Source organism: Brienomyrus brachyistius, chromosome 10, assembly GCF_023856365.1.
Source record: "Brienomyrus brachyistius isolate T26 chromosome 10, BBRACH_0.4, whole genome shotgun sequence".
Taxonomy (NCBI): Eukaryota; Metazoa; Chordata; class Actinopteri; order Osteoglossiformes; family Mormyridae; genus Brienomyrus; species Brienomyrus brachyistius.
The window spans coordinates 19,327,400-19,354,040 of NC_064542.1; the positions used below are offsets into that span (position 1 = coordinate 19,327,400).

At 52.4% G+C, this 26,641-nt stretch overlaps 1 protein-coding gene and 2 long non-coding RNA genes across 30 annotated transcripts in view; 2 read left to right on the plus strand and 1 right to left on the minus strand.

The window, feature by feature from the left end:
* The window catches only part of LOC125751059 (uncharacterized), a 32,568-nt gene extending 14,669 nt beyond the window's left edge, over positions 1–17,899 (plus strand). The window contains exons 3-4 of the long non-coding RNA XR_007400506.1: positions 11,793–12,051; positions 17,754–17,899. This is a non-coding gene — a long non-coding RNA (uncharacterized LOC125751059). The remainder of the gene's footprint in view (positions 1–11,792; positions 12,052–17,753) is intronic.
* On the minus strand, positions 3,147–9,137 carry LOC125751055 (zinc finger protein 254-like). Of its 26 annotated transcripts, none has more exons than XM_049029536.1 (3): positions 7,247–9,137; positions 6,855–7,050; positions 3,147–6,770 (listed from the first exon to the last, which is right to left on the minus strand). In XM_049029536.1, the coding sequence occupies exons 1-3, from the start codon at positions 7,328–7,330 to the stop codon at positions 5,929–5,931; spliced, it is 1,122 nt and encodes a 373-aa protein (XP_048885493.1). In that variant the 5' UTR covers positions 7,331–9,137; the 3' UTR covers positions 3,147–5,928. The 26 variants fall into 26 exon arrangements, with proteins under 26 accessions (XP_048885493.1, XP_048885497.1, XP_048885498.1 ...); XM_049029540.1 differs by having other exon boundaries at positions 6,827–7,050; XM_049029541.1 differs by having other exon boundaries at positions 3,147–6,630; positions 6,799–7,050.
* A 92-nt stretch (positions 17,900–17,991) lies between the features above and the next one.
* Positions 17,992–19,857, plus strand: LOC125751058 (uncharacterized). 3 transcript variants are annotated; one of them, XR_007400504.1, is made up of 3 exons: positions 17,992–18,316; positions 18,349–18,396; positions 18,429–19,857. It is a non-coding gene; the product is annotated as an uncharacterized LOC125751058 (long non-coding RNA). The 3 variants fall into 3 exon arrangements; XR_007400505.1 differs by having other exon boundaries at positions 17,992–18,300; positions 18,349–18,812; positions 18,845–19,857; XR_007400503.1 differs by having other exon boundaries at positions 17,992–18,300; positions 18,349–18,460; positions 18,493–19,857.
* Positions 19,858–26,641: the final 6,784 nt, after the last annotated feature.

Below are 26,641 nucleotides of genomic sequence, written 5' to 3' on the forward strand. Positions count from 1 at the left end.
GCTAGAATGACTGTGCTTTGTGACCGTAATACGGATGGTAATGGTTGTAAGGCATCAAAACCGAGGTGGGGAGGGGGAGTCTCCTGTGCAGCCTGCTGCTATGAACAAAGACAGATTCCCCCCCACCCCCGTCTCTGGGAGTCGGTGGCCCCCTCAGGCAGGGCTGGACGCTGTGTTTTATGGCCCTGAGGAAAACCTCATCTGGCGTCACTCTGCAACACAGGCAGGGGGGCAGCTGAGAAGCAGGACGCTTTAACCCCACGCCGGTTAAAATGCATAGACACATGGTGTGTCAGGTACAGTAACTGTCCATTGTAAGCTGACACTCCCACTCAGGTATGCGCCAGTCCTCAATACTCTCACGCACACACACCCGCAGTCACAGTCAGACTCTGAGCATGCTCATCAGCGCAGGCCGTGCCCCACGAGTGTGAGGCAGCATGAAGGTGGCCAGACCCTAAACCTTTTTTTTTTTTTTTTTTTTTTTTTTTTTTTTTTTTAACCTGTAATAGCACTGAGAAGCTTGAGATCCATTGAGTCTCTGTCGGCCTGCTGATAGCGCGCAGCCTGGGGTTTTCCTGAATTCCACAGCCCGTAGATGTGCCATGGCTGCAGGCCAGCGCAGTCCAGCCTCCCCTTACCAGGCTGTGCTCCCCAGCAGTCCTCAGGGACAATGCTGGGTCACGTCCAACTCCGAGGAGAAGGATCCCAGCTGGCAGCCAGAGACATGCCTGTTATTCTCTGCCTCTGTCCTTCTGTCTCTGCAAGGAAAGCAAGCACATTTCGCCATAATGAGGCACAAAAGCTGTTTGTCAGACATTTATTCGTCTTTTTTTCTTGTACAAGTTGATATTTGTGTAATCATCTCTATCTCTATTTAGCGTTTGACAGTCAGCACTTTGGTATGTGAGTTTTCAAAGCAACACAAGGCAACTAACAGAGTTGCAAAGAAGCCAGGTTGTGTCTGAATTGCAGGTGCATCAGTCACACACAGTACAAAATTATCATGTGTCAAGGGCAGCATGAGAGCGTCTGCCCAGCACACAGACAGCAGGCAGTCTGCCTTTCTCTGAGGCTGAATCGTATGAGCATAAGAAAGTGGGTGAAAGTTGACTCCCCCCCCCCCCCCCTTTATCAGTGATGCACGTTTGTTGCTCTCTACATCGGTACATGCCTCTTTGCTTGCGGATATAAGCAGGTTGTGAACTACTGACCCGCCGTAAATTCCTGCTTTGGGAAGCTTGTGACCTTTCTGAGGTGCTGATTCAGTTCTGTGGTCATTTTTGAGGTTGTGGTGTTTGCGAATATCATGGTAATCGTCTGTCTAAGCATTTCAGTGATCTCTGGCTGTGCCACTCGGCACATACTGCTGTGGTTTTCAAGACGTCCCCGTAACCCATAATTTGACCGACCTACCTGCCATTCACACACTTTTTGGCATTTTTGGAACTTAGTGAGTTACTTTGTTTCTCTGAAAAATCATAAATCAAAAAGTCCCGACTCTGAGGCCGATGTAGTACCTGGCTCACAAACTGATAACTGGTATTTAACCTACATATTAAAACTCAGCCCTGTTTTTATTTGTCAGTTAGTTACTTCACAGTTAAGGTTTTTCATTTAGTTCACCTGTAAATGTATCCTGATTTTGGCAATGGATTGTACCGTGTTTGTCTACTTGCTCATCCCCCTCTACCTCTCTCTGCTCTCCTTCTGTCTCTCCATCCTTTCCGTCTCCCTTCCTCCTTCCCCTTCGCCGCCGTCACTTCCGGGCTTCTTGCCCACCCACAGCCCCCCAGCATGCGGGCAGGCACACACACACACACACACACACACACACACACACACACACACACACACTCGCACACACCGCAGTCCATGGGGTGCCTGCTCCTTCGGTGGTCCCGTCGTGATGCTTCCCGTTACTGGCATCTGTTAGTCAGGTGCCCTTTTTCATCTCTGCTAATGGTCGTCACCGAAGTGCCAGACACGCACACACACACACACACACACACGCACACATGCACGCACAGACACACACACACACACACACACACACACACACACACACACACACACGCACACGCACACATGCACGCACAGACACGCACACACACACGCACACATGCACGCACAGACACGCACACACACACACACACACACACACACACGCACACACACACGCACACATGCACGCACAGACACGCACACATGCACGCACAGACACACACGCACACACACACACGCACACACACATGCGCACACACACACATGCGCACACACACACGCACACACACACGCACACATGCACGCACAGACACACACACACACACACACACACACACACACACACACACGCACACGCACACGCACACGCACACATGCACGCACAGACACGCACACACACACGCACACATGCACGCACAGACACGCACACACACACACACACACACACACACACGCACACACGCACGCACACATGCACGCACAGACACGCACACATGCACGCACAGACACACACGCACACACACACACGCACACACACATGCGCACACACACACATGCGCACACACACACGCACACACACACATGCACGCACAGACACACACACGCACACACACACGCACGCACGCACGCACACACACACACATGCACGCACAGACACACACACACGCTACTGGCCAGAAATTTGGGTCCACCCTCTGAATTTTAAAAACCTAAACAATACACTGCTTCTTCAAACTTCTATTACAAGAATATATTAGAAATACTTAAAACAAATGTAATTCCCGGGTTTTGAAGTGTAACGTAACAATTAACTGTGCATTGTAAGTGCAATTTAATGAATGCAGCACAGACTCACTGCACCCTTTTCCGCATTTCTTGGGAATAACTTGTGTCCAAACGCTCCGAAAATCTTTACAAGCACGTAAACAATTCCGTCTCATTTGCTAGGTGCTTATTTTAAACCTGCTGGTCCAACTCATCCCATGGATGGACTTGCTCCCAGTCCTGAATACTCCAGATGTTTGTATTGTTTACCCTATAGTAGACAATTTTTCTTGTCAACCACACAAAGTAAAGGTTTTCTGGCAGCAGCTCGCCCATGCAGTGCAGCTGCTCTCGGTCTTTGCTTGACTGTATTAACAGAATCGCAGCCCTCAGACCGTTAGTCATCTTCCAATTTCTTTTGAACATCACAACTAAGTTTCGATCTTCTGCCTTTGATGTCACCTTCATGCCCCAGACTGTTTCCGGTCACTGTTGCTTCCTGTCAACCTTTTTCCCAGCAAACAGTAGGTCACTCCAATTTTTCATTTTGTTTTGAGCTCTCTGTTCAGTTATTAGCTATGTCTTTCTAGCCATTGCAAACATAAAGACTGTGACACTAGAAATACGTCATCAGAAATTCTGATATCAGTTGTGATACCGTACAACAGAAAACGAGGACATTAAACCTCTGAAACTGATCTGGGATGAGGCAGACAAGTGGCCGTCGTTTCAGGAGAGGCCAAGAGCAAATCACGTTCTGACATTAATAAACAGAATTCCAACGCAAAGCGATTGTCAATGCACTAAAGACAGACCTGATTTGTCTTTCAAAACTGATTGTTTCAGCCTTTGTGGCTTAGTAATGTGTTACTACAAGCTAAAAGATACTGAAAACCAGGCGGTTACATTTGTTTTAAGTACTGATATTTTCTTGTGATAAAAGTTTAACAAGGCAGTGTTTTGTTACTTTTTTTTTAATCTGAGTGTGGCAATTAAGTGGCCTGTAATGTTTGTGCCTTCAGAGCTGCACACAGGGAGCAGCATAGCTGTAAGGGTATGGCTGTGCGTCTGCGTGTCTCTCTCTCCTCTCCCTGACAGACAGCTGCGCTCGTTCTCCACCTGCATTGGTGTATTGGGGCCATTTCCTGCAGCCGCCATCCATCTGTGCGTGTCCCATCTGGCTCTGCATGTCTGTGTGCGGGGCCCGGCACGCGTGTGCACCGACATGGTGTGAGGAGACTCACAGCTGCGTGTCGGCTTAAGGAATGTTCGGCCAAGCGCAGCCGAAGTGGGCAGCATCCTTGCATTGGATCTTTACCTGCTGATCCCGGATCAGTTTTGTTTGCCTCTGGGTTGTTCACAATGGATGATGGGGGTGGGGCTGCTAATGTGTTAAAGCCCTCTAAAGGGCTGTGAGCACTTGAACACCTGGCTCTGCATACCCTGCATACCCTGCATACCGCCCCCCCCCACCCCACACACACACCCTTCCTCAGGCCGTTGACCTGGTAGACTGGGTCTGTTGTGTCTGCACGTGCGTTTGTGTTTATACGTGGCATGTTTTCGTGTGTGGGGGGGGGAGTGCATGTTTGCGTAATTACGGGAAGCCTTTGAAGTCGGGTTAGGAGGCTTCAGGCTTCAGAAGCCCCCCCTCCCTCTGTAAAACTCCTCCTTCCTCAGACTCTCTCTCTCTTATTGTACTGAGAGCGTGCTTCAACCTCCAGCCACCGGGGGAGCACAGCCGACGGGCTTCCGGTCAGCGACATGCACGCAGGCTTGACCTGTAGCTGTGTTAGCATTAGTGCTTCCAGGCAGCTCAGTCTCTTCCTGGGGGGGGTTCCTGGGTCACTGGGTGCAGGAGCAGCTCCTGATCCTTCCTGGCCGTGCGCCGTGGACGGGGGGGGTGGTTGCCATGTCAGCTAGACGACTGTCCGGGTATTTAATTTGCTACCATGGTAACGTGGGAGGGGCCAGCATGTCAAGTGAGGGCATGGGGCCAGACTCTAAAGAACTCGCGTCCACACACACACACGCGCACTGCTGCCTGACTGGTTTGCGTGAATCATCACCCTCTCTGGTTTCATCATCTTCCGCCGGCATTCACGGCAGACACCGACACACAGGGCTATTTTTATTTGACCAGCCGCGCTGCGCCACTCCCACGCTCTCCCTGCGGCCGGCCGCGGGGGTGACTCACACCAGCTGCACATGGGGACCCGCTGCTAAAAATGGCCAGGAGTCTGCCACAGACACAGGCGAGCGCACCACATAGCGTTGGCATAGGTGAGCGCAGCGCGCAGGCACACATGCAACCACAGACAAGCGCACCACACAGGCGCAGGTGAGCGCACTTCGCAGACACACATGGGCACAGAGACACATGCAGGCATGTCAGCCAGCTGCGCACACTCTGCGTCTGTGTCCGCTGATGACCCCCCAACCCCCCAAAATCCCTGCACTGCGTAAATATAGTCCTTTGTATGTATCGACTCTTAAGAGATTCCAGATGCTGGCCCAGTCACTGGTGTGTAGGATTCCCTCTGTTTCATGACCCTCATCACTTTGTGCGTCACCGAAGGCATTCACACACACACATCCTTCCTAGGGTCCAGTTTAGCTGAAAACATGCTGGCCTGTGTGTGTGCAGGGGAGTGAGCCAGGGGTGTGAGTGTGAGGGTAGGGCTAGTAGTCACTGTTGCTGTGTGTGTGAGAGGGAGAGGGGCTCATGCATGCTCTCACACGCACAGACGGGTCAGACTTCAGAGGTCAAGGAGGTCACGGGTGGACAGCTGTCCAAGAAAGCCACACGTCTTCTGTGTTGGGGGGGGGGGGTGGGGTCAGGCCAGACCACTAGGGGTCAGAGGTCAGCACATGCTTCTGTGTTTCTGCGCGTGTTTTACGCCGGTGCCTCTGCTTTGGGCTACCTGCTGTGTGTGCGTTTGCCACATTTCCTCGCGGTGGGGAGCAAGTCACCGGCCTTAACGGTCAAGCTCACGCCGCTGTCATTGCTCCCACACCTGTCCTCGCACAGTGCCGGTTCCTGGTGCCAGTACCCTTTGACCCCTGCGCGCCAGGGGGCGGGATGCAGGTGGCTTCACGTTCCGTCTTTCCTGCAGATGGCCGGGGCTCCAGGGAGGGGCGCGCCGGCTATCTTGCTGGTTATTCTGGCCCGTGGTTCTCCCCCCTTGGGGTCTGTCTGTGCCACATCTGGAGCTGGCCTGGGGTGATCAGGTGTGGCCCCAGATCAGCACAGTCATCCGCATTGCCACACAGACACACCGAAGGAAATAAGAGTGTGTGTGTCAGGAATTGAACACATGGACAAAAGAATGACTGCATGTTTCTGTGTCTGTGCACCAGGGAATGAGCGTCTGTGTCTGTGCACCAGGGAATGGGCGTCTGTGTCTGTGCACCAGGGAATGAGCGTCTGTGTCTGTGCACCAGGGAATGAGCGTCTGTGTCTGTGCACCAGGGAATGAGCGTCTGTGTCTGTGCACCAGGGAATGAGCGCATGTGTCTGTGCACCAGGGAATGAGCGCATGTGTCTGTGCACCAGGGAATGAGCGTCTGTGTCTGTGCACCAGGGAATGAGCGCATGTGTCTGTGCACCAGGGAATGAGCGCCTGTGTCTGTGCACCAGGGAATGAGCGTCTGTGTCTGTGCACCTGGGAATGAGCGTCTGTGTCTGTGCACCAGGGAATGAGCGTCTGTGTCTGTGCACCAGGGAATGAGCGTCTGTGTCTGTGCACCAGGGAATGAGCGTCTGTGTCTGTGCACCAGGGAATGAGCGCCTGTGTCTGTGCACCAGGGAATGAGCGCCTGTGTCTGTGCACCAGGGAATGAGCGCCTGTGTCTGTGCACCTGGGAATGAGCGCATGTGTCTGTGCACCAGGGAATGAGCGTCTGTGTCTGTGCACCAGGGAATGAGCGCCTGTGTCTGTGCACCAGGGAATGAGCGTCTGTGTCTGTGCACCTGGGAATGAGCGTCTGTGTCTGTGCACCTGGGAATGAGCGCCTGTGTCTGTGCACCAGGGAATGAGCGCCTGTGTCTGTGCACCAGGGAATGAGCGCCTGTGTCTGTGCACCAGGGAATGAGCGCCTGTGTCTGTGCACCAGGGAATGAGCGCATGTGTCTGTGCACCAGGGAATGAGCGCATGTGTCTGTGCACCAGGGAATGAGCGCATGTGTCTGTGCACCAGGGAATGAGCGCATGTGTCTGTGCACCAGGGAATGAGCGCCTGTGTCTGTGCACCAGGGAATGAGCGTCTGTGTCTGTGCACCTGGGAATGAGCGTCTGTGTCTGTGCACCAGGGAATGAGCGCCTGTGTCTGTGCACCAGGGAATGAGCGCATGTGTCTGTGCACCAGGGAATGAGCGCATGTGTCTGTGCACCAGGGAATGAGCGCCTGTGTCTGTGCACCTGGGAATGAGCGTCTGTGTCTGTGCACCAGGGAATGAGCGCATGTGTCTGTGCACCAGGGAATGAGCGTCTGTGTCTGTGCACCAGGGAATGAGCGTCTGTGTCTGTGCACCAGGGAATGAGCGCATGTGTCTGCACATCTCAGGTTAAAGATTTATCTTATGGATGTGTTTTTTTTTTTTTTTTTTTTTTAGATTATACGTGTCTAGTGTCTGCTTTGCTCACTCTCTTTGCAATTGCGTCTCTTATATGCTCTGTCAGCTACTTCCTGCTTAGCCTTTATTTGAGCCTTATGCAGCTGGGTGTTTTCCTGGAGTCATTCACACTCGTCTGCCTGTCAGTTCATTCTGTCCTGGTCTGTCTCACACTAACCCTGGGCCCGTCTGGTTCCCATGGTCTGGCCTGTTTGCCCCGGGCTCTCCTCTGCCGGACTTCCATATGTACAGCCGCCCGTCCTGGACTCACTCCGCACTTACCTGAATTGCTGCTGCTTGTTGCTGAGCTCATATTGTCTTTATTGTATATTTTATGATAGAGGAGGACAGATTTCTCTTCGGACCCTGAACCCAACTCGCCGCTCCTGATTCTCCTTGTGCCACATGCAGGGCCCAGATTAGCGTGCCAGTGCGCTTCACATCACCCCTGATGTCTGTACTCTGTTTGTCTTTTCAGTCTTGTGTGGGGTGAGGCAGTCGGCAGCCCCCTGCTTCGCTGAACCCTGTTGTGTCCCAATTCGGTACAGAAGGTCAGCAATGGGCCACGTCCATCTTGTCACTTACATACTTAACCTCTCACCAGCCCGCTGTAGGCCTCATGCTGATTTAGTGTAATTACAGAGCCGACAGGAGGTGAGGTTATAGACAGGAGGTGAGGTTATAGACAGGAGGTGAGGTTATAGACAGGAGGTGAGGTTATAGACAGGAGGTGAGGAGATGACTGTTTATTGCAGGGGTAGGAATTGGAAATGACCATCCAAATCAACATTAAATCCATATTTGCCTCTTTCATATTTATCACAATTTAAAATACTTTTCGCTGAAGAACATTTCAGGTCTACATTTAACGTAAACAGAGGGTCTGTGTCGTATTCACCGTGTATGGTTTTTGGTTCTGAACATGCGTCGAAAAGAACGAATCCATTTCTTGACACAGGCGAAACCTAAACTCACAAGCAGATGTGCAACGCTACGCTAATTGTGGCTGTGAGCTGGTTACGGCTCGGACCGGAGAACTGAAAGACCCTCCCATGTCACTGAGATCAGAAGTTTGGGAACATGACACCAGCACTAGAGAGAGTGTCGTCGATAAGACTAGGACTGTCTGCTGGCTATGTTACACCAAACTCAGATGCTCATTCGAGACGACATCACCTGAGTGTGTATGACCAAGGCAGAAACAGCCTCTGCAAGTTATTAATCTCCCTGTGACATTTAAAGACGATTTTGGCAGTAAATTAAATAAAAAAAAAAACAGCTAAGGCTATTGGAGTGTTTATTACTACAGATATGCAGCCAGACTTCAGAGTTAGGAGCACTAAGGATTTAGTTCATCGTGATTGTTACGATGGAATCATTTTTTTGAGTTACATAATTAGTTTTAATGTGCAAATAAGCGTCTTGTAGGTTTTGTTGTTCAGACATACTGACAGTCTGTTTCCCTGCTGAACCAAATTTGCACCAAACAGTGAACCCAAGCAGATAGCCCTTCTCATGTCTAGGTGGCCCAGTTTGCCCAGACTTAGGATTTAAATTGACACCATGCCGGAAACATCTCTGCACTCTGCTGTTTGATGGTCTCACCATGCCAGACTTGCACATGTCAGTCCCTTAACAAAATCAGCCTCTGTGCAACTGGGCACACCTATTAGCTGGAACAAATGCGACCAACATAATTACAGTAGATCACGATTTGTGACTGAATTGATTTTTCCTCCACCCCTAGTTTACTGTGTCCTCTACATTTTCCTGGAGCCATGACACATGCAACCTTGAGACTTTTTCTTTTCTGGAATGTTCTTGGACCTGCTGTGGGTGATGAGGTAGGGGTCAGGGTGGGAGGGGCAGGGTGGGCCGCTCATTGTGTGTGTGTGTGTGCGTGTGTGTGTTTTGGTGTCCAGCCCTGCCTCCCCAACCATGCCAGCAGTGTGCCAGATTAGGCCCCCCCCCTCCATGTTGCCATCCCCAGGATCTGCATCCTTCGCAGCAGTATTTCTGGTGTCTGTGTTCTGCCCAAAATGCCCCTGCCAGGCCTTTCATCACCCCTGTGCCTGGCTTTGCCGAGGTGCCCTCAGATGCGAGCGTGAGGTCACAGCCGAGCGGCTCGTCACAGCGCCCGCATCCCAGCCACACACACATGCACATGTATTCTTATCTTTATGGGGACTCTCCATTCATTTCTGTGCGAAAACACTAATCCCAGCTATGACGACCTTAATACCTACCCAGCCCTAAACTTAACCATAAGTGACCAGATAAATCAGGTTTTACCACGTGGGCACATTTGGTCCCCAGTGTGGTGAATACAAAGCCAGAGCCTCCCGCTGCCCCCCCAGCCGCCGCCTACAGTTCAGCAGACAGCAGCTTGTGTTTTCATTGCTCCTCCCAGGGGTTCGGTACCAAAACCCGGCGCCAATATGGCGCTGGTTCCTATGCAACCGGTATGTACCAGACCGTACTGCAAAGCAGATTTTGGTGCCTCATTTCAGTGCCGCTTAAGTGCCTGAGCTGTCGATTGAAACACTGGACCTGTGGTGCTCAAAATCAGAGGCATCACTGCAGCTCCTGTACTGTTGCCGGTTAACGTTACACCTGCTCTGATGCTAGCACACTGTTGGATAGCAGCTACCTTAAGCACAGATAAAATGCCTCAAGCTAAAAGGTCTCTCCTTTGGGGGTGGGGGGTGGTTTAGGCCCCTGTTGGCCTCCTGCAGTGGCTGAGTGAGTCCGGCCAGCTCCCTCCGTGCAGAACTTCCTATGCTGGCAGCCTCTAGCGTGTCCCATACCTGGCATCGCCATGCGATGGCATGCACACTGGCCAAGGTGCCACTCTGCGACTGTGCACAGCTCTAGGCCTGTTTGTTTTCATTCTGTGCAGTGCTGGTTACTCTGGGAAAGTGGCATTGGAGCAGCGTGTGTGTGTGTGTGTGTGTGTGTGTGTGTGTGTGTGTGTGTGTGTGTGTGTGTGTGTGTGTGTGTGTGTGTGTGTGTGTGTGTGTGTGTGTGTGTGTGTGTGTGTGTGTGTGTGTGTGTGCGCGCGCATGCGTGCATGTGTGTGTGTTTGTGCAGGCTTGTGTGCATGTTCCTGTCCTAGCTGGCCCCGGTCTCCCTTAGCAGCTGTGAACATACGCTAGATTTCTAAAAATAACCCATAAAGCCGCTTCCGCACCCTCTGCTCCCCCCAGCCCCCTGTGCCAGAGCTCCCTCCCCCCACCGCTCCCATATCCGACAGCTCCACCCTGTCATGAAATGCAAGCTGTCCCTGGTATACATTCCACATGGCATAAGCCTCTGAGGAGCATACCAACTCTGCAGAAAAAGGAGGGGGTGTTATGTGTAGGGAGGGCAATGAGCGGATCATATGTTTTCCTTATTCCACAAAACATTTGTGTCCAAATGGCTGGGCTCCAACTGCTGGTGGTTTGGAAATGAGTTTTGTCAGTAGCCGCTCTATCCTCTGCTCCCCCCGTGCAGTGATGAGCGGCCCCTTCGCTGTTGTCAGGCAGAACGAGGGCGGTGAGTGAGCCCAGCTGTCTTTAGGTAAATAGTTTGGCCTCTTTTAAAGGGGGGAACAGACCTGGTGGGGATTCCACATTTGCAGAAAGCATGTCTGGGGGCTTGGAAAGCCTGTGAGGGTTAATGGCCGGGTGTGAACATCGGGGCCTCATTATCTCACGCGCACAGTGTGCAAAAACAGGCACACAGGCTCACCTCCTCTGCGTGTCACACGCAACACACAACACACGTGTGTACATGGTACGGGTTTCACCCAAATGCACTCACTCACCCTGCTCGCCCATTGAACTGGTAACAGGTCGCTTGGTGAGCTCAGTGTCAGAGGTCACAGAGATCATTCACAGCTTGCCTCTGAGTAGCCCTCTGAACTGGCGAGCGGAGGTCCAAAGCCTGACCTCTCAGTTCTCGCAGGTCCGTCAGGCGGCGAACTGGACAGACCATGATTGATGGACCCACTGCAACTGCGATGAGGCCGCCAGCAGTAAAGATGCCACTCGTCTGTCAGCGGCGACGATGGGTCATGTTTGGGAACAGTGAGGGCCGAAACTGGAGGGGGGGGGTGGAGATTCACTGGGGCCACGCAGAGGCAGCTGCCGTGTTTCAGCTGAGGCGGTATGCAGGCTCTGAACCCCCTAACAGCCGCCTAGAGGAGCCCACGCTAGGCCTGTGTATGTCTGAGCTTAACCTGAGGGCTAAAGACACAGGCAGCCTCCTCCGAAGCTGTAATCAGCCCCTGTGGCACTGGCTCTGTGTCACCAGGCACTGGCTCCTTCCTGCTCCTGTTTCCACACACGTCGCTGCTCATGAGCCCCGCATGCATGGCTGCTGCAGCTGTGAGTCCCTCATCCGCTCCTGTCTCCTTTTATCCCAGGGCCTTCGACCGAGACGTGAACGAGCTCCTCAGATCGGCTCCTGGGACAGCGCTGGGCACACTCCTTAAAGGGGGTGGCAGGTACAAGCACGAGCAGCCTAGTGATGGCAGCAGGAGCGGGACATCCCCTCTGGTGGGTGGAAGGTCCCAAACATGGCCACTTGCGATAGCGCAGAAAGCAACACCCACCCACTGGAAAGAGGGGAACGTTAGACCCCGCCCACACTGAAGACAGGAAAGAAAGAGGAGACAGGGCCAGGTAAGAGAGACTTGCTCTGTCACTGTGTATGTATGTGTGTGTGTGTGTGTGTGTGTGTGTGTGTGTGTGAGACTGTAATGGGCGCCTGATGGATCATTGCTGCTCTGCTCCTGCCGAGAGGCACACATAAGCAGCCTGCTAATGGCCTGCAGCTCCCCTGGCATTACCTGATACTCCCCACCTGCTGGCTTCCCTGGGGGGGCGGGGGGAAGAGACAGCAGACAGGAAAGAGAGGAGAGGGCGGCCCCGTCACCTCCTTTATCCCCCAGGACGGGGGCCTTTGTTAGGCCTGGCATGGGTGTGGGCCTCTCCTCGAGGCGTGGTCTCACACCCCCAGGACTTGCTTCCTCACCCACAGAGCCTGCAGGCACACAGCCTTCCTCTCTCACACACTCACACTCAGTCATTTGGCCCCTGTGTGTGTGTTTGTGTTACAGTGTGTCTGTCTCCAGCAAAGATATAGATACCCAATCTGTGTTTGTTTGTGTGGGTGTGTTGGAGTTGGATGGATACCAAAATTTTGACTTTGATACTGATACCAGCTTTGATACCTATGATATCAATATTGAATCAATATTGAATCAATACTGTAAATCATTCCCATTTAAATATTTATATAGCGTTGAAATAAACGAGCCTATTTATGAATTAGTCCAACAGCAATAGCCTTGTAATATAGTTATAAACTATCGGTGAAATAGACTTAGATTAAACTCCATTCAGTACATAGATTTTGATATCAATTTGGTTACAAAACCTCTTTCATAATACAGTAACGTTAGCTTTATATTCGTCTTTGATCTGTTTGTCATTTAGCCTCGCCTACTTTTCATCATCGGGGAAAGGCCTGTAACATGACTTTAAAGGCAAATACGAGACATAAAAAGGCTGAATTACATTACAATCATGTGTCTTACATCTGTTATGCACACCTGCCCATCTTGTATAAGTCAGGGTCAGCCAGAGGTGTGTTACCCCTTTGTAGTAGTGTTTGGATACCAGGGCTGTTGGGTCTGCAGGTTCATTCACCCTCCTCCTGAATAATAGCAAATCTCACTTCTGCTGCCCTGTTTGTCAACCAGAGATGGGCAGTGGATAACAACGGTTTCCATCTTCGTAACTTCTCCATAGAGGAGACATGTGAAATCAGTGTGATTGTGTGCAGATTTGGCACATCCATCCATCCATCCATTTTCCAAACCGCTTATCCTATTGGGTCGCGGGGGGTCCGGAGCCTATCCCGGAATCAATGGGCACGAGGCAGGGAACAACCCAGGATGGGGGGCCAGCCCATCGCAGGGCACACTCACACACCATTCACTCACACATGCACACCTACGGGCAATCCAGCAACTCCAATTAGCCTCAGCATGTTTTTGGACTGTGGGGGGAAACCGGAGTACCCGGAGGAAACCCCACGACGACACGGGGAGAACATGCAAACTCCACACACATGTGACCCAGGCGGAGACTCGAACCCGGGTCCCAGAGGTGTGAGGCGACAGTGCTAACCACTGCACCACCATGCCGCCCCGATTTGGCACATCCACAGTGTAATTTAACTTCTGGAAGTGTGCTTTACCACACATCTGAAAACATTTTCATCAAAAGTCAAAGTCTGCAAAATGGTAGAATTCTACAGTTTAAATTTTGTTGTATTTGTTGGCAATACGGTACTGATAGCGTTTTTTTTTCCTTACTGTAACCCAGACCCGCGCGTGCAGGTTACAGAGGCACTGTGACACAGACACGCGCACGTGCAGGTTACAGACGCACTGTGACATTGACACACGCGCAGGTTACAGACGCACTGTGACACTGACACACGCGCGCATGTTGCAGACGCGCTGTGACACTGACGAGCGCGCGCAGGTTACAGACGCACTGTGACACAGACTCATGGACGTGCAGGTTACAGACGCACTGTGACACAGACTCATGGACGTGCAGGTTACAGACGCACTGTGACAGACTCATGGACGTGCAGGTTACAGACGCACTGTGACACAGACGCGCGCGCAGGTTACAGACGCACTGTGACACTGACGCGCGCGCAGGTTACAGACGCACTGTGACACTGACGCGCGCGCAGGTTACAGACGCACTGTGACACTGACGCGCGCAGGTTACAGACGCACTGTGACACTGACGCGCGCGCAGGTTACAGACGCACTGTGACACTGACGCGCGCGCAGGTTACAGACGCACTGTGACACTGACGCGCGCGCAGGTTACAGACGCACTGTGACACTGACGCGCGCGCAGGTTACAGACGCACTGTGACACAGACTCACGCACGTGCAGGTTACAGACGCACTGTGACACAGACTCACGCACGTGCAGGTTACAGATGCGCTGTGACTGTTGACTGTGTGAAGTCTGCCTGCATTTGCCCTCCGGTGAGGATGTAGAGATGCCTGGGAGCAGTGGGATGGGACCAGAGAATAGTACATTTCTGGGGAAAAAAGCCATGAATTATGCATTTCTTTTTTCTACATTTTTTTTTCTTTTTTGCCCCTGAAAATGATCAGCTTCCCCTGGAGTAGTGATTGTGATTAAATGCCAATTAATGCTTAACCATCTACAGCTGTGTGCAATTAATGCTCAGTTGGTGACACTCCCATCAAAAGTGCACACTGCTGACCCAGAGCCCCCCCTCCCTTGCCTCCCATTCTTCCACATGCTTCTTAGGAGGGGTGTCGGGCAAACTGAGAGGGGGGCAGATGGAGACAGGGAGAGGGATATAGCAGCGCAAGGTCCTCGGTGTCCCGGTCACCTTTCTGTGCCCCTCAGAGGCTGATGTATGTGAGTCCGTGTTCCTCTCATTATATTTCCACTCTCAACATACTGGATGAGAGCGACTGTGACAGCAGCAGCAAGAAACAGAGAAATTACATAATTTCCTCCTTTCAGCTACTTATTAATATGTTGGATACATTATGCGACTCTTATGTAAACTGTAAGTGGAGCACTGAAAGTTTGCAAAAGCACTGTGGAACGCAGACTGGGGATGGGCGGGCAGCCGTGTGGGGTGGAGCGGGGCCCCCGCCAAGCACGTCCGGGTGTCAGGAGTGTCCATGCCGGCCTTGCAGAGCTAAGTGTCTGTCTGATTCCCAGTGACTGTGTTTTGGGACACTATCCTGCTGGAGATCAGTCACTTCAAACGTGACGTCTGAGTGCGTACGCACCCGCACCACCGGCACGCTACAACAGCTGCAGATACCTGCCGACACACACGTCAGGCGTACAGATATGCTTCCCCCTGCTTATCCATGAAGTTCATCTTCCTGAAACGCAGAGATCACACGCGTGATGGCAGCTGCCCCGGACGAGCAGGCCTGACTGGGCGGACAAGCTTGTGAAGTAGCCCGGCTGAGTCGCCGTGCCCTGCACAGGACTGGGTGGCAGTGCAGGACCGGGCGGTGGTGCCAGATTAGGCGGTGCAGGACCGGACGGCGGTGCCGTATTGGGCAGTGCGGGACCAGGCGGAGGTGCAGGACTGGGCGGTGCGGTACCAGGCGGAGGTGCAGGACTAGGCGGTGCGGGACCAGGCGGAGGTGCAGGACTGGGCGGTGCGGTACCAGGCGGAGGTGCAAGACTAGGCGGTGCGGTACCAGGCGGAGGTGCATGACGGTGGTGCGGGACCAGGCGGAGGTGCAGGACTAGGCGGTGCAGGACCAGGCGGAGGTGCAGGACTGGGCGGTGCAGGACCAGGTGGAGGTGCAGGACTGGGCGGTGTGGGTCTGTATAACTGTGCCTCGCTTTGGTCCATACGACCATGTGGGACAGTGTGTGTCCCTATGACTGTATGACCGTGCCGTGGTGCTCCAAGCTATAGTGGGCCAGACCAGGACAGAAACACAGAAGGAAGCACACGCTGTTGCAAGTTACTGTACATAACAGGAAAGAGACGACCTCAGTACACAAACCTCCTATACGTGTATGTGAAACACTAACCGTACCTTGTGAGTGTGTGTGCGTGCGTATGCCGTCTGTCTCAGAGACAACGTCTGTGCTCGTTCCGTGTGGGTGTGACCCGATTGGCAGAACACTCTGCTGAGCCTGTAATTCCTGCATGTCTGCCACTGTGTTATGTAACTGGGCTGATTACCATGTGGGCTGAGATAACAGCCCAGCCTGACACACATTCTCCCTCTACTCCTCCAACTCTCTCTCTTGCTCACAGGGTGTGTCTGATTGTCTCAGAAGAGCATGCACTCTGTTTCACTGTGTCAGTGAAGTTTTTGCACTGTGTAAAGGGACAAAAGCCCTGTCACTGTGTCATTGACTTTAGCTGCATCAGCAAGTTCCTTTACTGTGTCATTGGGCTGTTGCTGTGTCAGCCGGTTTCATTATGTTTTTAGGAGTAATTTTGTGTTTACTGTACATGGGATCCAAAGTTGTTGTACCATTTACGTAATGTAGATTATTGTAAGCGCTGTCTTTGTACTGATGGTGTCGGGGCTTCAGTGTCTGCCTGTGCACATGAATGCAAGTCCTTTGTCTGTGCTGTCATTGTTTTGATGGTGTTGGGGCCTCTGTGTCTGCCTGTGCTGCATGAGCAGAGCCCTGTCAGCGCTGGAGGGACAGGAAGCCTTGAGGCTGTTGTTCATCTTCGATTTCTGGCCGTTTCATCATCCTGTCATTCCCTATCCCTCCTTCACAGACACACAGAGGATGGATTCCTGTGCCCCCCCCCCCCCCCCCAACGGGGCAGTTAGTCAGGGCAGGCGGGGAGGGCTTGTGTCCTTGTGGCTTTGTGCCCTAGGTTGACGTGACGCGTGTCAGACTTCTGCCCTCTTTAGGAATCTCCCCAAATATCTTCCAGGCATCAGAAGCTGTATGCGTACGCTGACAGACAGTGATTCACACAAACGCTCACACACACATTTGCATACTCCCACAGTCAGAAACGGTCATTCAAAACAGCCTGACTGCCTGCCTGACACACGGGTGGGGGGGTGGGGGGGCGGCTGACTTATGACCGCTTCCTTCCCCCATTAATTCTGAGGGTCACCCCCAGTGGGTCTGGGGAGCGAAGTTGTGTCCGCATAGGTGGTTATGTGGGGGGGAAGGAGGTTTGTTTTTTTCCTCAGGGGCTGTGTGTATTTTTTGTGTGTGTGTGTGTGTGTGTGTGTGTGTGTGTGTGTGTGTGTGTGTGTGTGTGTGTGTGTGTGTGTGTGTGTGTGTTGGCCCCTCCTCTGGTTCCCCACGACGGCCAGTGGGGGGGCGCGTGCCGTGTCCTCATGCCAGCAGAGCTCTTTGAACGGAGCCGCTCTGATGGGGGGGGTGATCCTAGCCATCCTCCAATCCCATCTGCCTGACACACTGGGAAAGGGGGGGAGAGGCCGGCGAGAACGAGGCCGCCGTGGGGCGGGGGTGACGGGGGGAGGGGCTGTTTAGAGAAAGGCAGAAAAGAGAGAGAGAGAGAAGCAGACTGGTCTGCAGCGGGGGGAGGAGGCGGGGGTTGCCTTTTTTTCTCCTCCTCTGCTCTCTGTGTGTGTCGATCCTTTCCTTTCTTTGTTTGACTGCTGAGTGGAAAAAAGCGAGAGAAAAGTGTGTGAGAGAGAGAGAGGGAGAGAAGGAGGGTAAGCGAGAGAGCAAGAGAAAGGAGGAAGAAAGGAGGAGAGCCAGCAGCTCTTGTTTCTGATAAGGCAAAGGAGTTTGTGTTTATTTCTTCCTGCATCCTGTGTCCATCACAGGTCCTGCATTGCTTGTGCTGCGTGTGTGTTTATGTGGGCTGCGCTGCCGCCGGAGTCCCCTTGCATTTAAAGGGAAAAGGACACAAAGATCGTGCTGTGGCCCCAGCGGCCGTGGATTTACAAACACCCCCCTCCCTCCCGTGGCTGCCCCCCCCCCCCCATGCCGGCGCTCGCTTTTGCCAGGTAAGCCAGGGCTCTGCCGACAAAGGGGGAGGCTCTTCATGCTGGGGGGGAGGGGGGGAACGCCGGCGCCAGGCAGAGGGGGCATCATGGCCGTGGGGCTCCTCCTTCGCCCGGGCCGGGGGGCACAGGGTCCCGGCAAGGAGCAGTTGTCACACCGGGGCTTTTGTTGTGGGGAGCCGGCTGGGCCTAGCAGAGGAGAGCTGGGAACCGGAGCTGGGGGGGTGTAAACAAAGGAGAGGGTCAGCAGTGGGGTGAAAACAGTGCAGGGCAAAGGCAGCATGAGGTGAAGGCAGTGCATGGGCAAAGGCAGTGTGAAGTGAAGGCAGTGCGGGGCAAAGGCAGTGCGGGGCAAAGGCAGTGCGAGGTGAAGGCAGTGCGAGGTGAAGGCAGTGCGGGGCAAAGGCAGTGCGAGGTGAAGGCAGTGCGAGGTGAAGGCAGTGCGGGGCAAAGGCAGCGTGAGGTGAAGGCAGTGCGGGGCGAAGGCAGCGTGAGGTGAAGGCAGTGCGGGGCAAAGGCAGCGTGAGGTGAAGGCAGTGCGGGGCAAAAGCAGCGTGAGGTGAAGGCAGTGCGGGGCAAAGGCAGCGTGAGGTGAAGGCAGTGCGGGGCAAAGGCAGCGTGAGGTGAAGGCAGTGTGGGGCAAAGGCAGCGTGAGGTGAAGGCAGTGCGGGGCAAAGGCAGCGTGAGGTGAAGGCAGTGCGGGGCAAAGGCAGCATGAGGTGATGGCACTGCGGGGCAAAGGCAGAGTGAGGTGATGGCACTGCGGGGCAAAGGCAGCGTGAGGTGATGGCACTGCGGGGCAAAGGCAGCGTGAGGTGAAGGCAGTGCGGGGCAAAGGCAGCGTGAGGTGAAGGCAGTGCGGGGCAAAGGCAGCGTGAGGTGATGGCAGTGCGGGGCGAAGGCAGCGTGAGGCGAAGGCAGTGCGGGGCGAAGGCAGCGTGAGGCGAAGGCGGTCAGGGTGAAGGCAGAGTGGGGTGAAGGCAGTTCCTCTCCACTCTCGTTTGGCTTTTTTTTTTGTCTCCCTGTGACCTCGTCTTGAGGTTTCACAGAGCTCTGTGTCTCTGTAGGTGTAAACCTACCTGGCTGCTAGACCCGCCCCCTTGCTCTGTGAGTCTCACCCCACCTGGGAATATCCCGCACACCCCATCTTCACATTTCCTATTTCATTTGCACCGGAAGTACAGCCTTTTTTAAATTCACTCTCATGTTCTCTTGTGGTGGGAGGGGAGGACTGAGGCGGGGGAATGGACCCGCACACCGGTGCTATCCCCCCCCCCGCCTGGCTCTACTGCTGTGCTGGGTTTCTTGGGGACACACTCTTCCTTCCCATAATGCCCTGCTCCTGGACTCCCTGTTTATCTGCAGACGCGTGCACACACACACACACACACACACCCCCACTGAAGGAGTGATTGTGCATTCATTGGAATGATGGCAGTGGGGGGGGGTGGCTGATGGAGAGCAGGGCCAGGAGGAGAGTAGGAGGTGGGGGAGGGGAGTCGGTGAGCCCAACAGAGCCTGTTTGTGGGCTGAATGACTCTGACTCTGCTCTGGAGTGCAAGCGTGGCCCCTGGGAGTCTTTAAGGTTGTCTGGGGGGGCCGGGAGGGGTAGTGTGTTCCACTCGCCTCCTCTCGCCACGCCTGGGAGGGAGCCTGTCCTGCTGCACTGTGGATGGATGCGCGGGGGTTGCTGGGGGGGCGTCCAGCTCAGTGACCACATGGGAGTTCGCCCCTCTTGCAGGAAGTCAGGAGCAGAGCCACCCACTAGCAGCACAGAGCAGTGCCGGCAGTAGCAGGCTGCCCATATATATATATATATATATGTGTGTGTGTGTGTGTGTGTGTGTGTGTGTGTGTGTGTGTGTGTGCGTGTCCGTATATGAGTGTGCCCGTGTGTGTCTGTATATGACTGTGTCCATGTGTGTGTGTGTCTGTATATGAGCGTGTCCGTGTGTGTGCGCGTGTGTGTGTGTGTGTGTGTGTGTGTGCGTGTGTGTGCAGCTGTGCGCTGTAAGTTTGTATTGTTTTCTGTTTGCCTGCCTGCTCTTTGTGCGGTTGGGATGAGAGGAGTGTCTGTGTATGTCTGTGTCTGTGAATCCTAGGGAGTGACACACATCGTGACTCACTGCAGAGCCCCTGACCTCTGGATGCCCCCCCCCCCACTTAGCCAAGGCCCTCCCAGTCTGCCACTCAGGCTCCACGAATGTCCCTCTAACGCCATAATGCATTAAACTGATTACTCTGCCATAATTGATCGAAGTCATTATGTTACAAGTCAATAGTCATGGTGAACCTCACTGCAGCAGGCGGAGTATCGGTGGCCACCTGGGGGGGTGGGTACCTGTGTAAACCCCTACCACTGTACTCGCAGCTCCCTCTGTTTGTGTAGTAGCCATACCTCTGACCTGGCTGGGAAGGGGGGGTTCAGTTTGCAGAGTCCTGTGGATGTCTATCAGGGTCGGTGGTCAGTTCTCAGGATTGGTTGTGTGTATATTTTCATTATGTTGAATAACTGCCCCCCCTCCACCCCAGCAGAATAGGTATGGTTTCCGGACACCCTATGACATTCACTTCTGGCGACGAGTCTGGTGACTGAGGTATTGTTCGGGATCGTTTGTGCGCATGCTTGTGTCATAAGATGATACAAAATAGCGATTTTACGGATGGGATGCACATCGAGCTATACGGGAATGTGTGTGCAGGAAAGGGGGAATGTGTGAGTGCTTGTGCGTCGGTGTGAATGTTTTCCTGGCATTTAGGGAGCATTTAGGGGGGGGGAGTTCTCCCAGCTGGGGAACCCTAAAGTCACACTGTGTGGGGGTGTCACTGTGCCATAGGATGCATCTTTGAAAAGGTGCAAAAACTATGTGGTTATCTGCTGGCATCTGTTTCTTCTCTCTCTCTTCTCCATTCTTTATTTTGTGGTGGGGGGGGGTGTGCCTGCACGCTGGGGGCACGGGGTACACGCTTGACATGTCTGTGAGTGAGGCATCATGTCTTCCTGGTGGTAACTTGAGCCTGCCCCTGGTGAAGAGAGAGGGGTCTGTTTCCTGTGCTAACCCGGAGACCCCAGTCTCTCTCCTTCCTCCCTCCATCTGTCTGCACCTCCCCCTTCCTTCCTTCCTTCCATCAGTATCCATTTCAGCTGGAAGTCAGTGTTGACATTGTCGTTGATTTCCTCCTGGTCTCTCCTGTGCTGGTTCTGCAAGCTTAATCTGCTTTGAAGTCGGCTGTGAGAGACCAGCTGAAAGCGTCTGCTTCTGCTTATTGAAAAGCTCAGCGTGTCTGTCTGTCTGTGTGGATGAACCTCTGTGCTTGTGACTCTGTATGTAGCTGTGTCTGTGAGATATGTATATATTACATTGTGGGACCAAATGTGAGAACCTGTTTTTTTTATGCTGTTACTCTGTCCCTACAAGGATAACCTCAATCCTATAGAAATCTGACTGCTTTCAAAAGACCAAAACAGCCTTTGACTATTTATGGTTAAGCTTAGAGCTGGATAGGAGTTAGGGCTGGGATAAGGGTCTTTCCCATGGAAATGAATAGAGAGTCTCCAGAAACGTATGAATACAAACGTATATCTGTGTATGCGGGGGGGGGGGGGGGGCACATCCGCCTGGTGTTTTCCTAAAAAAATAAGACAGAGAGGGATTGAGAAAAGCAGCTGTGGGTAGCAAGGTCCCACTGCGCACCGTCCAGGTCAGTCAGCCAGTGACGGCGACACTCATCACAGGTTCATGCTTGGCTGCACGGAGCATCCCGGTGCAGAATGTCCCGGCTGATTTACAGAGGCATTTCAGATGCAGCATGTGAACAGCAGAGCATGTTAATCCCTTCCACCCCCCCCCCCCGTGTGTCTATCTGTATGTCTGTATGTTGCGGTGTTTGTGTACATGTTGCTGTGTGTATGTGTGTGTATATGTTGCTGTGTGTATGTGTGTGTATATGTTGCTGTGTGTATGTGTGTGTATATGTTGCTGTGTGTATGTGTGTGTATATGTTGCTGTGTGTATGTGTATATGTTGCTGTGTGTGTATGTGTTGCTGTGTGTATGTTTGTGTGTCGCTGTGTGTGCGTGTTGCTGTGTGTGTGTTGCTGTGTGTATGTGTGTGTGTTGCTGTGTGTATGTGTGTGTGTTGCTGTGTGTGTATGTGTGTGTGTTGCTGTGTGTGTATGTTTGTGTGTTGCTGTGTGTGTATGTTTGTGTGTGTGTGTTGCTCTGTGTGTGTGTGTTGCTCTGTGTGTGTGTGTTGCTGTGTGTATGTGTGTGTTGCTGTGTGTGTATGTTTGTGTGTGTGTGTGTTGCTCTGTGTGTGTGTGTTGCTGTGTGTATGTGTGTGTTGCTGTGTGTGTATGTTTGTGTGTTGCTGTGTGTGTATGTTTGTGTGTGTGTGTGTTGCTCTGTGTGTGTGTGTTGCTCTGTGTGTGTGTGTTGCTGTGTGTATGTGTGTGTTGCTGTGTGTGTATGTTTGTGTGTTGCTGTGTGTGTATGTTTGTGTGTGTGTGTGTGTTGCTCTGTGTGTGTGTGTTGCTCTGTGTGTGTGTGTTGCTGTGTGTATGTGTGTGTGTGTGTTGCTGTGTGTGTGTGTGTGTGTTGCTGTGTGTGTGTGTGTTGCTGTGTGTATGTGTGTGTGTTGCTGTGTGTATGTGTGTGTGTTGCTGTGTGTATGTGTGTGTGTGTGTGTGTGTGTGTGTGTTGCTCTGTGTGTGTGTGTTGCTGTGTGTATGTGTGTGTGTGTGTGTGTGTGTGTGTTGCTCTGTGTGTGTGTGTTGCTGTGTGTATGTGTGTGTGCCTTCAGGCTGTTTATGCTGAGCAGGCACACATGCAGCCAGACAATGTCAGTGTTGTGTTTGAGCAGTCTGCCGTCTGCCCTCCCCTTTCCATCTCTCCCCCCTCTCTCCTCTGCCTGTCCTCTTCTGCCTCCTCCGTCTTCACCCCCACCCCACCCCCCCGGCCAGTGCACACGCAGCATCTGCTCTGCATGCCCTTTAAACGCCGCTGTGCCTGTATGGCTCGCAGACATGCATGTTAGCAGGAGAATCAGCACAGCCTAAATGGGCGAGGTGAAAACTAGCGCCCCCCCCCCCCACAACTGGCTGCAGCTGCCCCCCTGCATCTGTGGCATGTATCAGCCGGCACTCTCCTGGAGTGGCCCTCCTCCACGGCCTCATCGCTCATGCTCAGCCGGCCGGCCCCCACCCCTCCCCCGCCCTGCCTGCACCAGCAGCTCTGTCCTCCGTCCCTAGAGAGGCCTGTTGTTGTAGCCTTGAGTGAAGTTTTTGTCCTGATTCACTCAACTGGCATCTCCAGCTGAATGAATGAGTAAATGATTATTATTGCCGTTTATCCCGACAGACGCTTATAAGCTTCCTGTGTCACAGATTTACATCCATTCAGGTAAAGCGGCCGGGACACAGCTGGAGGTTAGGGGCATGTGTGCTACTGTGCTGTGCAGCCAACGACACGCATGCAGGGAGACCATCGGAAAAGTGTGTGTGTGTGTGTGTGTGTATAAACAGGGCAAAGTGGTGACATAGCCTGAGGAAACTGTTAACTGCAGCCTTTATGTGTATCTGGAGTAAATATTGTAAAAATAAATCATATTCCTTTTAAAATTAGAGCGAGTGTCTATGTGTAGATATTGTAGCAAGTGTAGCTGTATGTGCGTGCGTGTATGCATGAGTGTGTGTGGGCGCACCCTGCGCTGCCTGCGTGATGTGGCATGGCAGCGTGAATGTGAGGCTCTGGCTGGGCGGTGCATCCGGAGTGCCGGTTACTGGGCAACCACAGGTGAGAGACACATGCAGGAATCCGGTGCTTCTGTTGCAAAACTTTGAGGTACTTTTAAGTTGAAGTATGTGGAAATGAGTTACTCCCCAAGGCAGTGTGTGTGTGTGTGTGTGTGTGTGTGTGTGTGTGTGTGTGTGTGTGTGTGTCCCTGTGCGTGTGTGTGTGTGCGCGTGTGCCTGAGAGTCTGTACTCACTCCCTGCCCTGAGGGCCTGCCCGCCACTTCTCTGAGCCATACTGAATTGCTGCCCTGCCCTCTGTTCAGTCACACAGAGAAACGCGCTTCTGCTTTAGCCGTCCAGCAGGGGGCGCCGCATAGGTGGCGTGGCACACCGCTGAGGCCGTAGGGGCTACCTACAGGCTGTGAAGTGGCTTCCTGGGCATACTGGAGCACAGCTCATCGGGTTTATCCTGCAATCCCCCCCTAGCTGTCCTGAGCGAGACTCACCTGCCGCTTCCTGACTGAGCGTTTAACCTACCTGGGTGCCCTCCCCCACCACACAACAGCAGAGCCCCAAGCACACGCCATGCGTGCGGTAGACAGGGCGGGCTACACTCCTCCATGCCGTAATTTCAGGGTGGGAAGCCGGAATCCTGCAAACAGACACAGGGCTGCTCCTTCGCAAAGCTGGGAGTAGCTTTTGGATTTTCCCTCGGAAACAATTTAAGAGTGAAGTGAGACGTTAATGAGATACTTGTGTTTCCTGTGAACCCGCACCTTCACGCCCAGCTGGCAGAGGGACCCCTGCCCTTTCGTCTGGCTCAGAGGGATTTGTGTCTCCGCCAATGCCAGGCTTACGAAGCAACAAAGAGGACTGAATATTTTTGACAACCACAAAAATGGTGATTTTGAAACCTACGGCTGCTGCATGTCCCAGAACATCTAGCATAGGATATTATACGTATTTGTATTCTGCAATCTTCTGCATCTTTTGTTGCCTAGTCAATAATAGGAACTTGTTGTTGTTGATTGTTTTCTTACACCATTATGAATGTGTGGTTGTGGAGGGCCCCATGTCCTGATATTTTTTCGGAGCCCAGTGATCCAGCTATGGACAGCATTGTAATACATCTTCTTGGCCTGTGAATGCTGCAGCGTCGCTGCGATCCAAGAAGTCTAGGATTTCACAGACTGGAGAACAGCCAGGATCCCATCCTTTTCGCCGGATGCACGCTGTCCCTTTAAATAGCCCGACGTCATCCCTTTGGACTCCCAGTGTGTGCGCATGTGTTTATCAGCGTGTGAGGAATTTGATACACGAGTGTAATATGCATACTCATGTACTGCACTGTGAAGGCACTTTTCTTGTGTGGGTCTCATGTGTGTGTTGAGGGATGCGTGCATTTAAGTGGGAGTCTGTGATATCTGTCCCTATGTAATGCAGTGTGTATATGTGTCGCGCCGGCAGTGGAGACACCCATGTGGGGACCACATGTGAGGAAGGAGAAGAAATGCTTCTTTGTGTTTCTGTGTTTTAGTGTGAACAGATGCTGGATCCCATGTCTCCCACAGTGCCCTTCTTTCAGCCACAGCAGCCCAGGTCTCCCACAATGCCGTTCCCTTAGCTAGAGCTGTCCAATTCTGCCACATTTCAGCCATTCCAGCTACAGCAACTCATGCCTTGCATAATGCGATCTTGCATTATGTCAGCCAGAAGCACCACTATAGCTTTAAGAGGATCGTACTGTGGGAATAGTAGTCCACAATCAGGAGAGGTCTGATGGCACTGCAGTACGGTTTGATCAGTGTCACACAGAGTGTCTGTGTCTGTATTTATACTAGCAGCAGTTGTACTGGCAGTGTGTGTATCCATGTGTCTTCATTTGTGCCTCTTATGACTGTCAAGACCTGGCCTGTGTGAACCTCAAAAACAAAATGAGTGACAGGTGATTAAAGATTCTTTATTCATAATACGAAATACTTCTCACAAAGGGAGAATTTACTACTAGATTCGGAATGTGCTTTTATTAGCCTCAGTCTAAATGTGATTTATGTGTTTATGTGCTGTTTAGCTGATCTCATTCTGTATACAGTCTATATATTTAAATATGTATTGAAATAGCTGTAGCAAAGTGTGCGTCAACGTGTATGTATGAGCAGTGTGGTCACAATGTGTGAGTTTCTGTAGTTTTGTTACTTTGAGGGTGAATGTTATTGTGTGGCTGTGCTGTGCTGTGCTGTGCTGTGTTTTTAATACAGTTGTTTGTGTACATGTATTTTGCATGTCTTTGTATTTTGTACAAGTCTGCATGAAGAATGTGTATGTCTCTGTTTGTGTAACGTGTATCTTTGGGTAAATGTCTGTGTTTATGTGTGTCTGGGTGGTGGCTGTGTGTGTGTGTCTGTCTGGGTCTGTGTGTGTGGGTGCATTTGAGTGTGTGTGGAGAAAGACAGAGGGAGAACTTTGTGATGATTATAAAACACACCCAGTTAACCAGATGAACTTAACCATTCTCTGAAGCATAAAACCCAGCACCACCACCCCCCCCCCCACACACACACACACACACACACCCACACACACACACACACTAACACACACAGATGTGCAGTGGGAAGAAAGCACTTTGCCGCAGACTTGCTGAGTTGATCTTTGGGTTAGCATGGACCACTGCACGAGAAGGTGAAGCACTGCTAGTCCTGTTATTAGCTCTGCTGTGGGTGGGTGTGTGTGTGTGGGGGGGGGGTATAAATGTCAGACACTTGACACATGTTAGGCGCTTTCACACCTCCAGAACCTTTTTCCAGAACCAGGGACTTTTGTGATGTTCACACTGCAGGAATTCGGCCCAATTGTAGTTCCTCGGAGGCAGTTCCAGAACCCTTTTTTAGTACTTACTCCAGATTAGGTACTTTTCTTTCGAACACAAACTACTGAGGAGGTGCTTACAGGGATAAACTTGGTGATTGGTTGA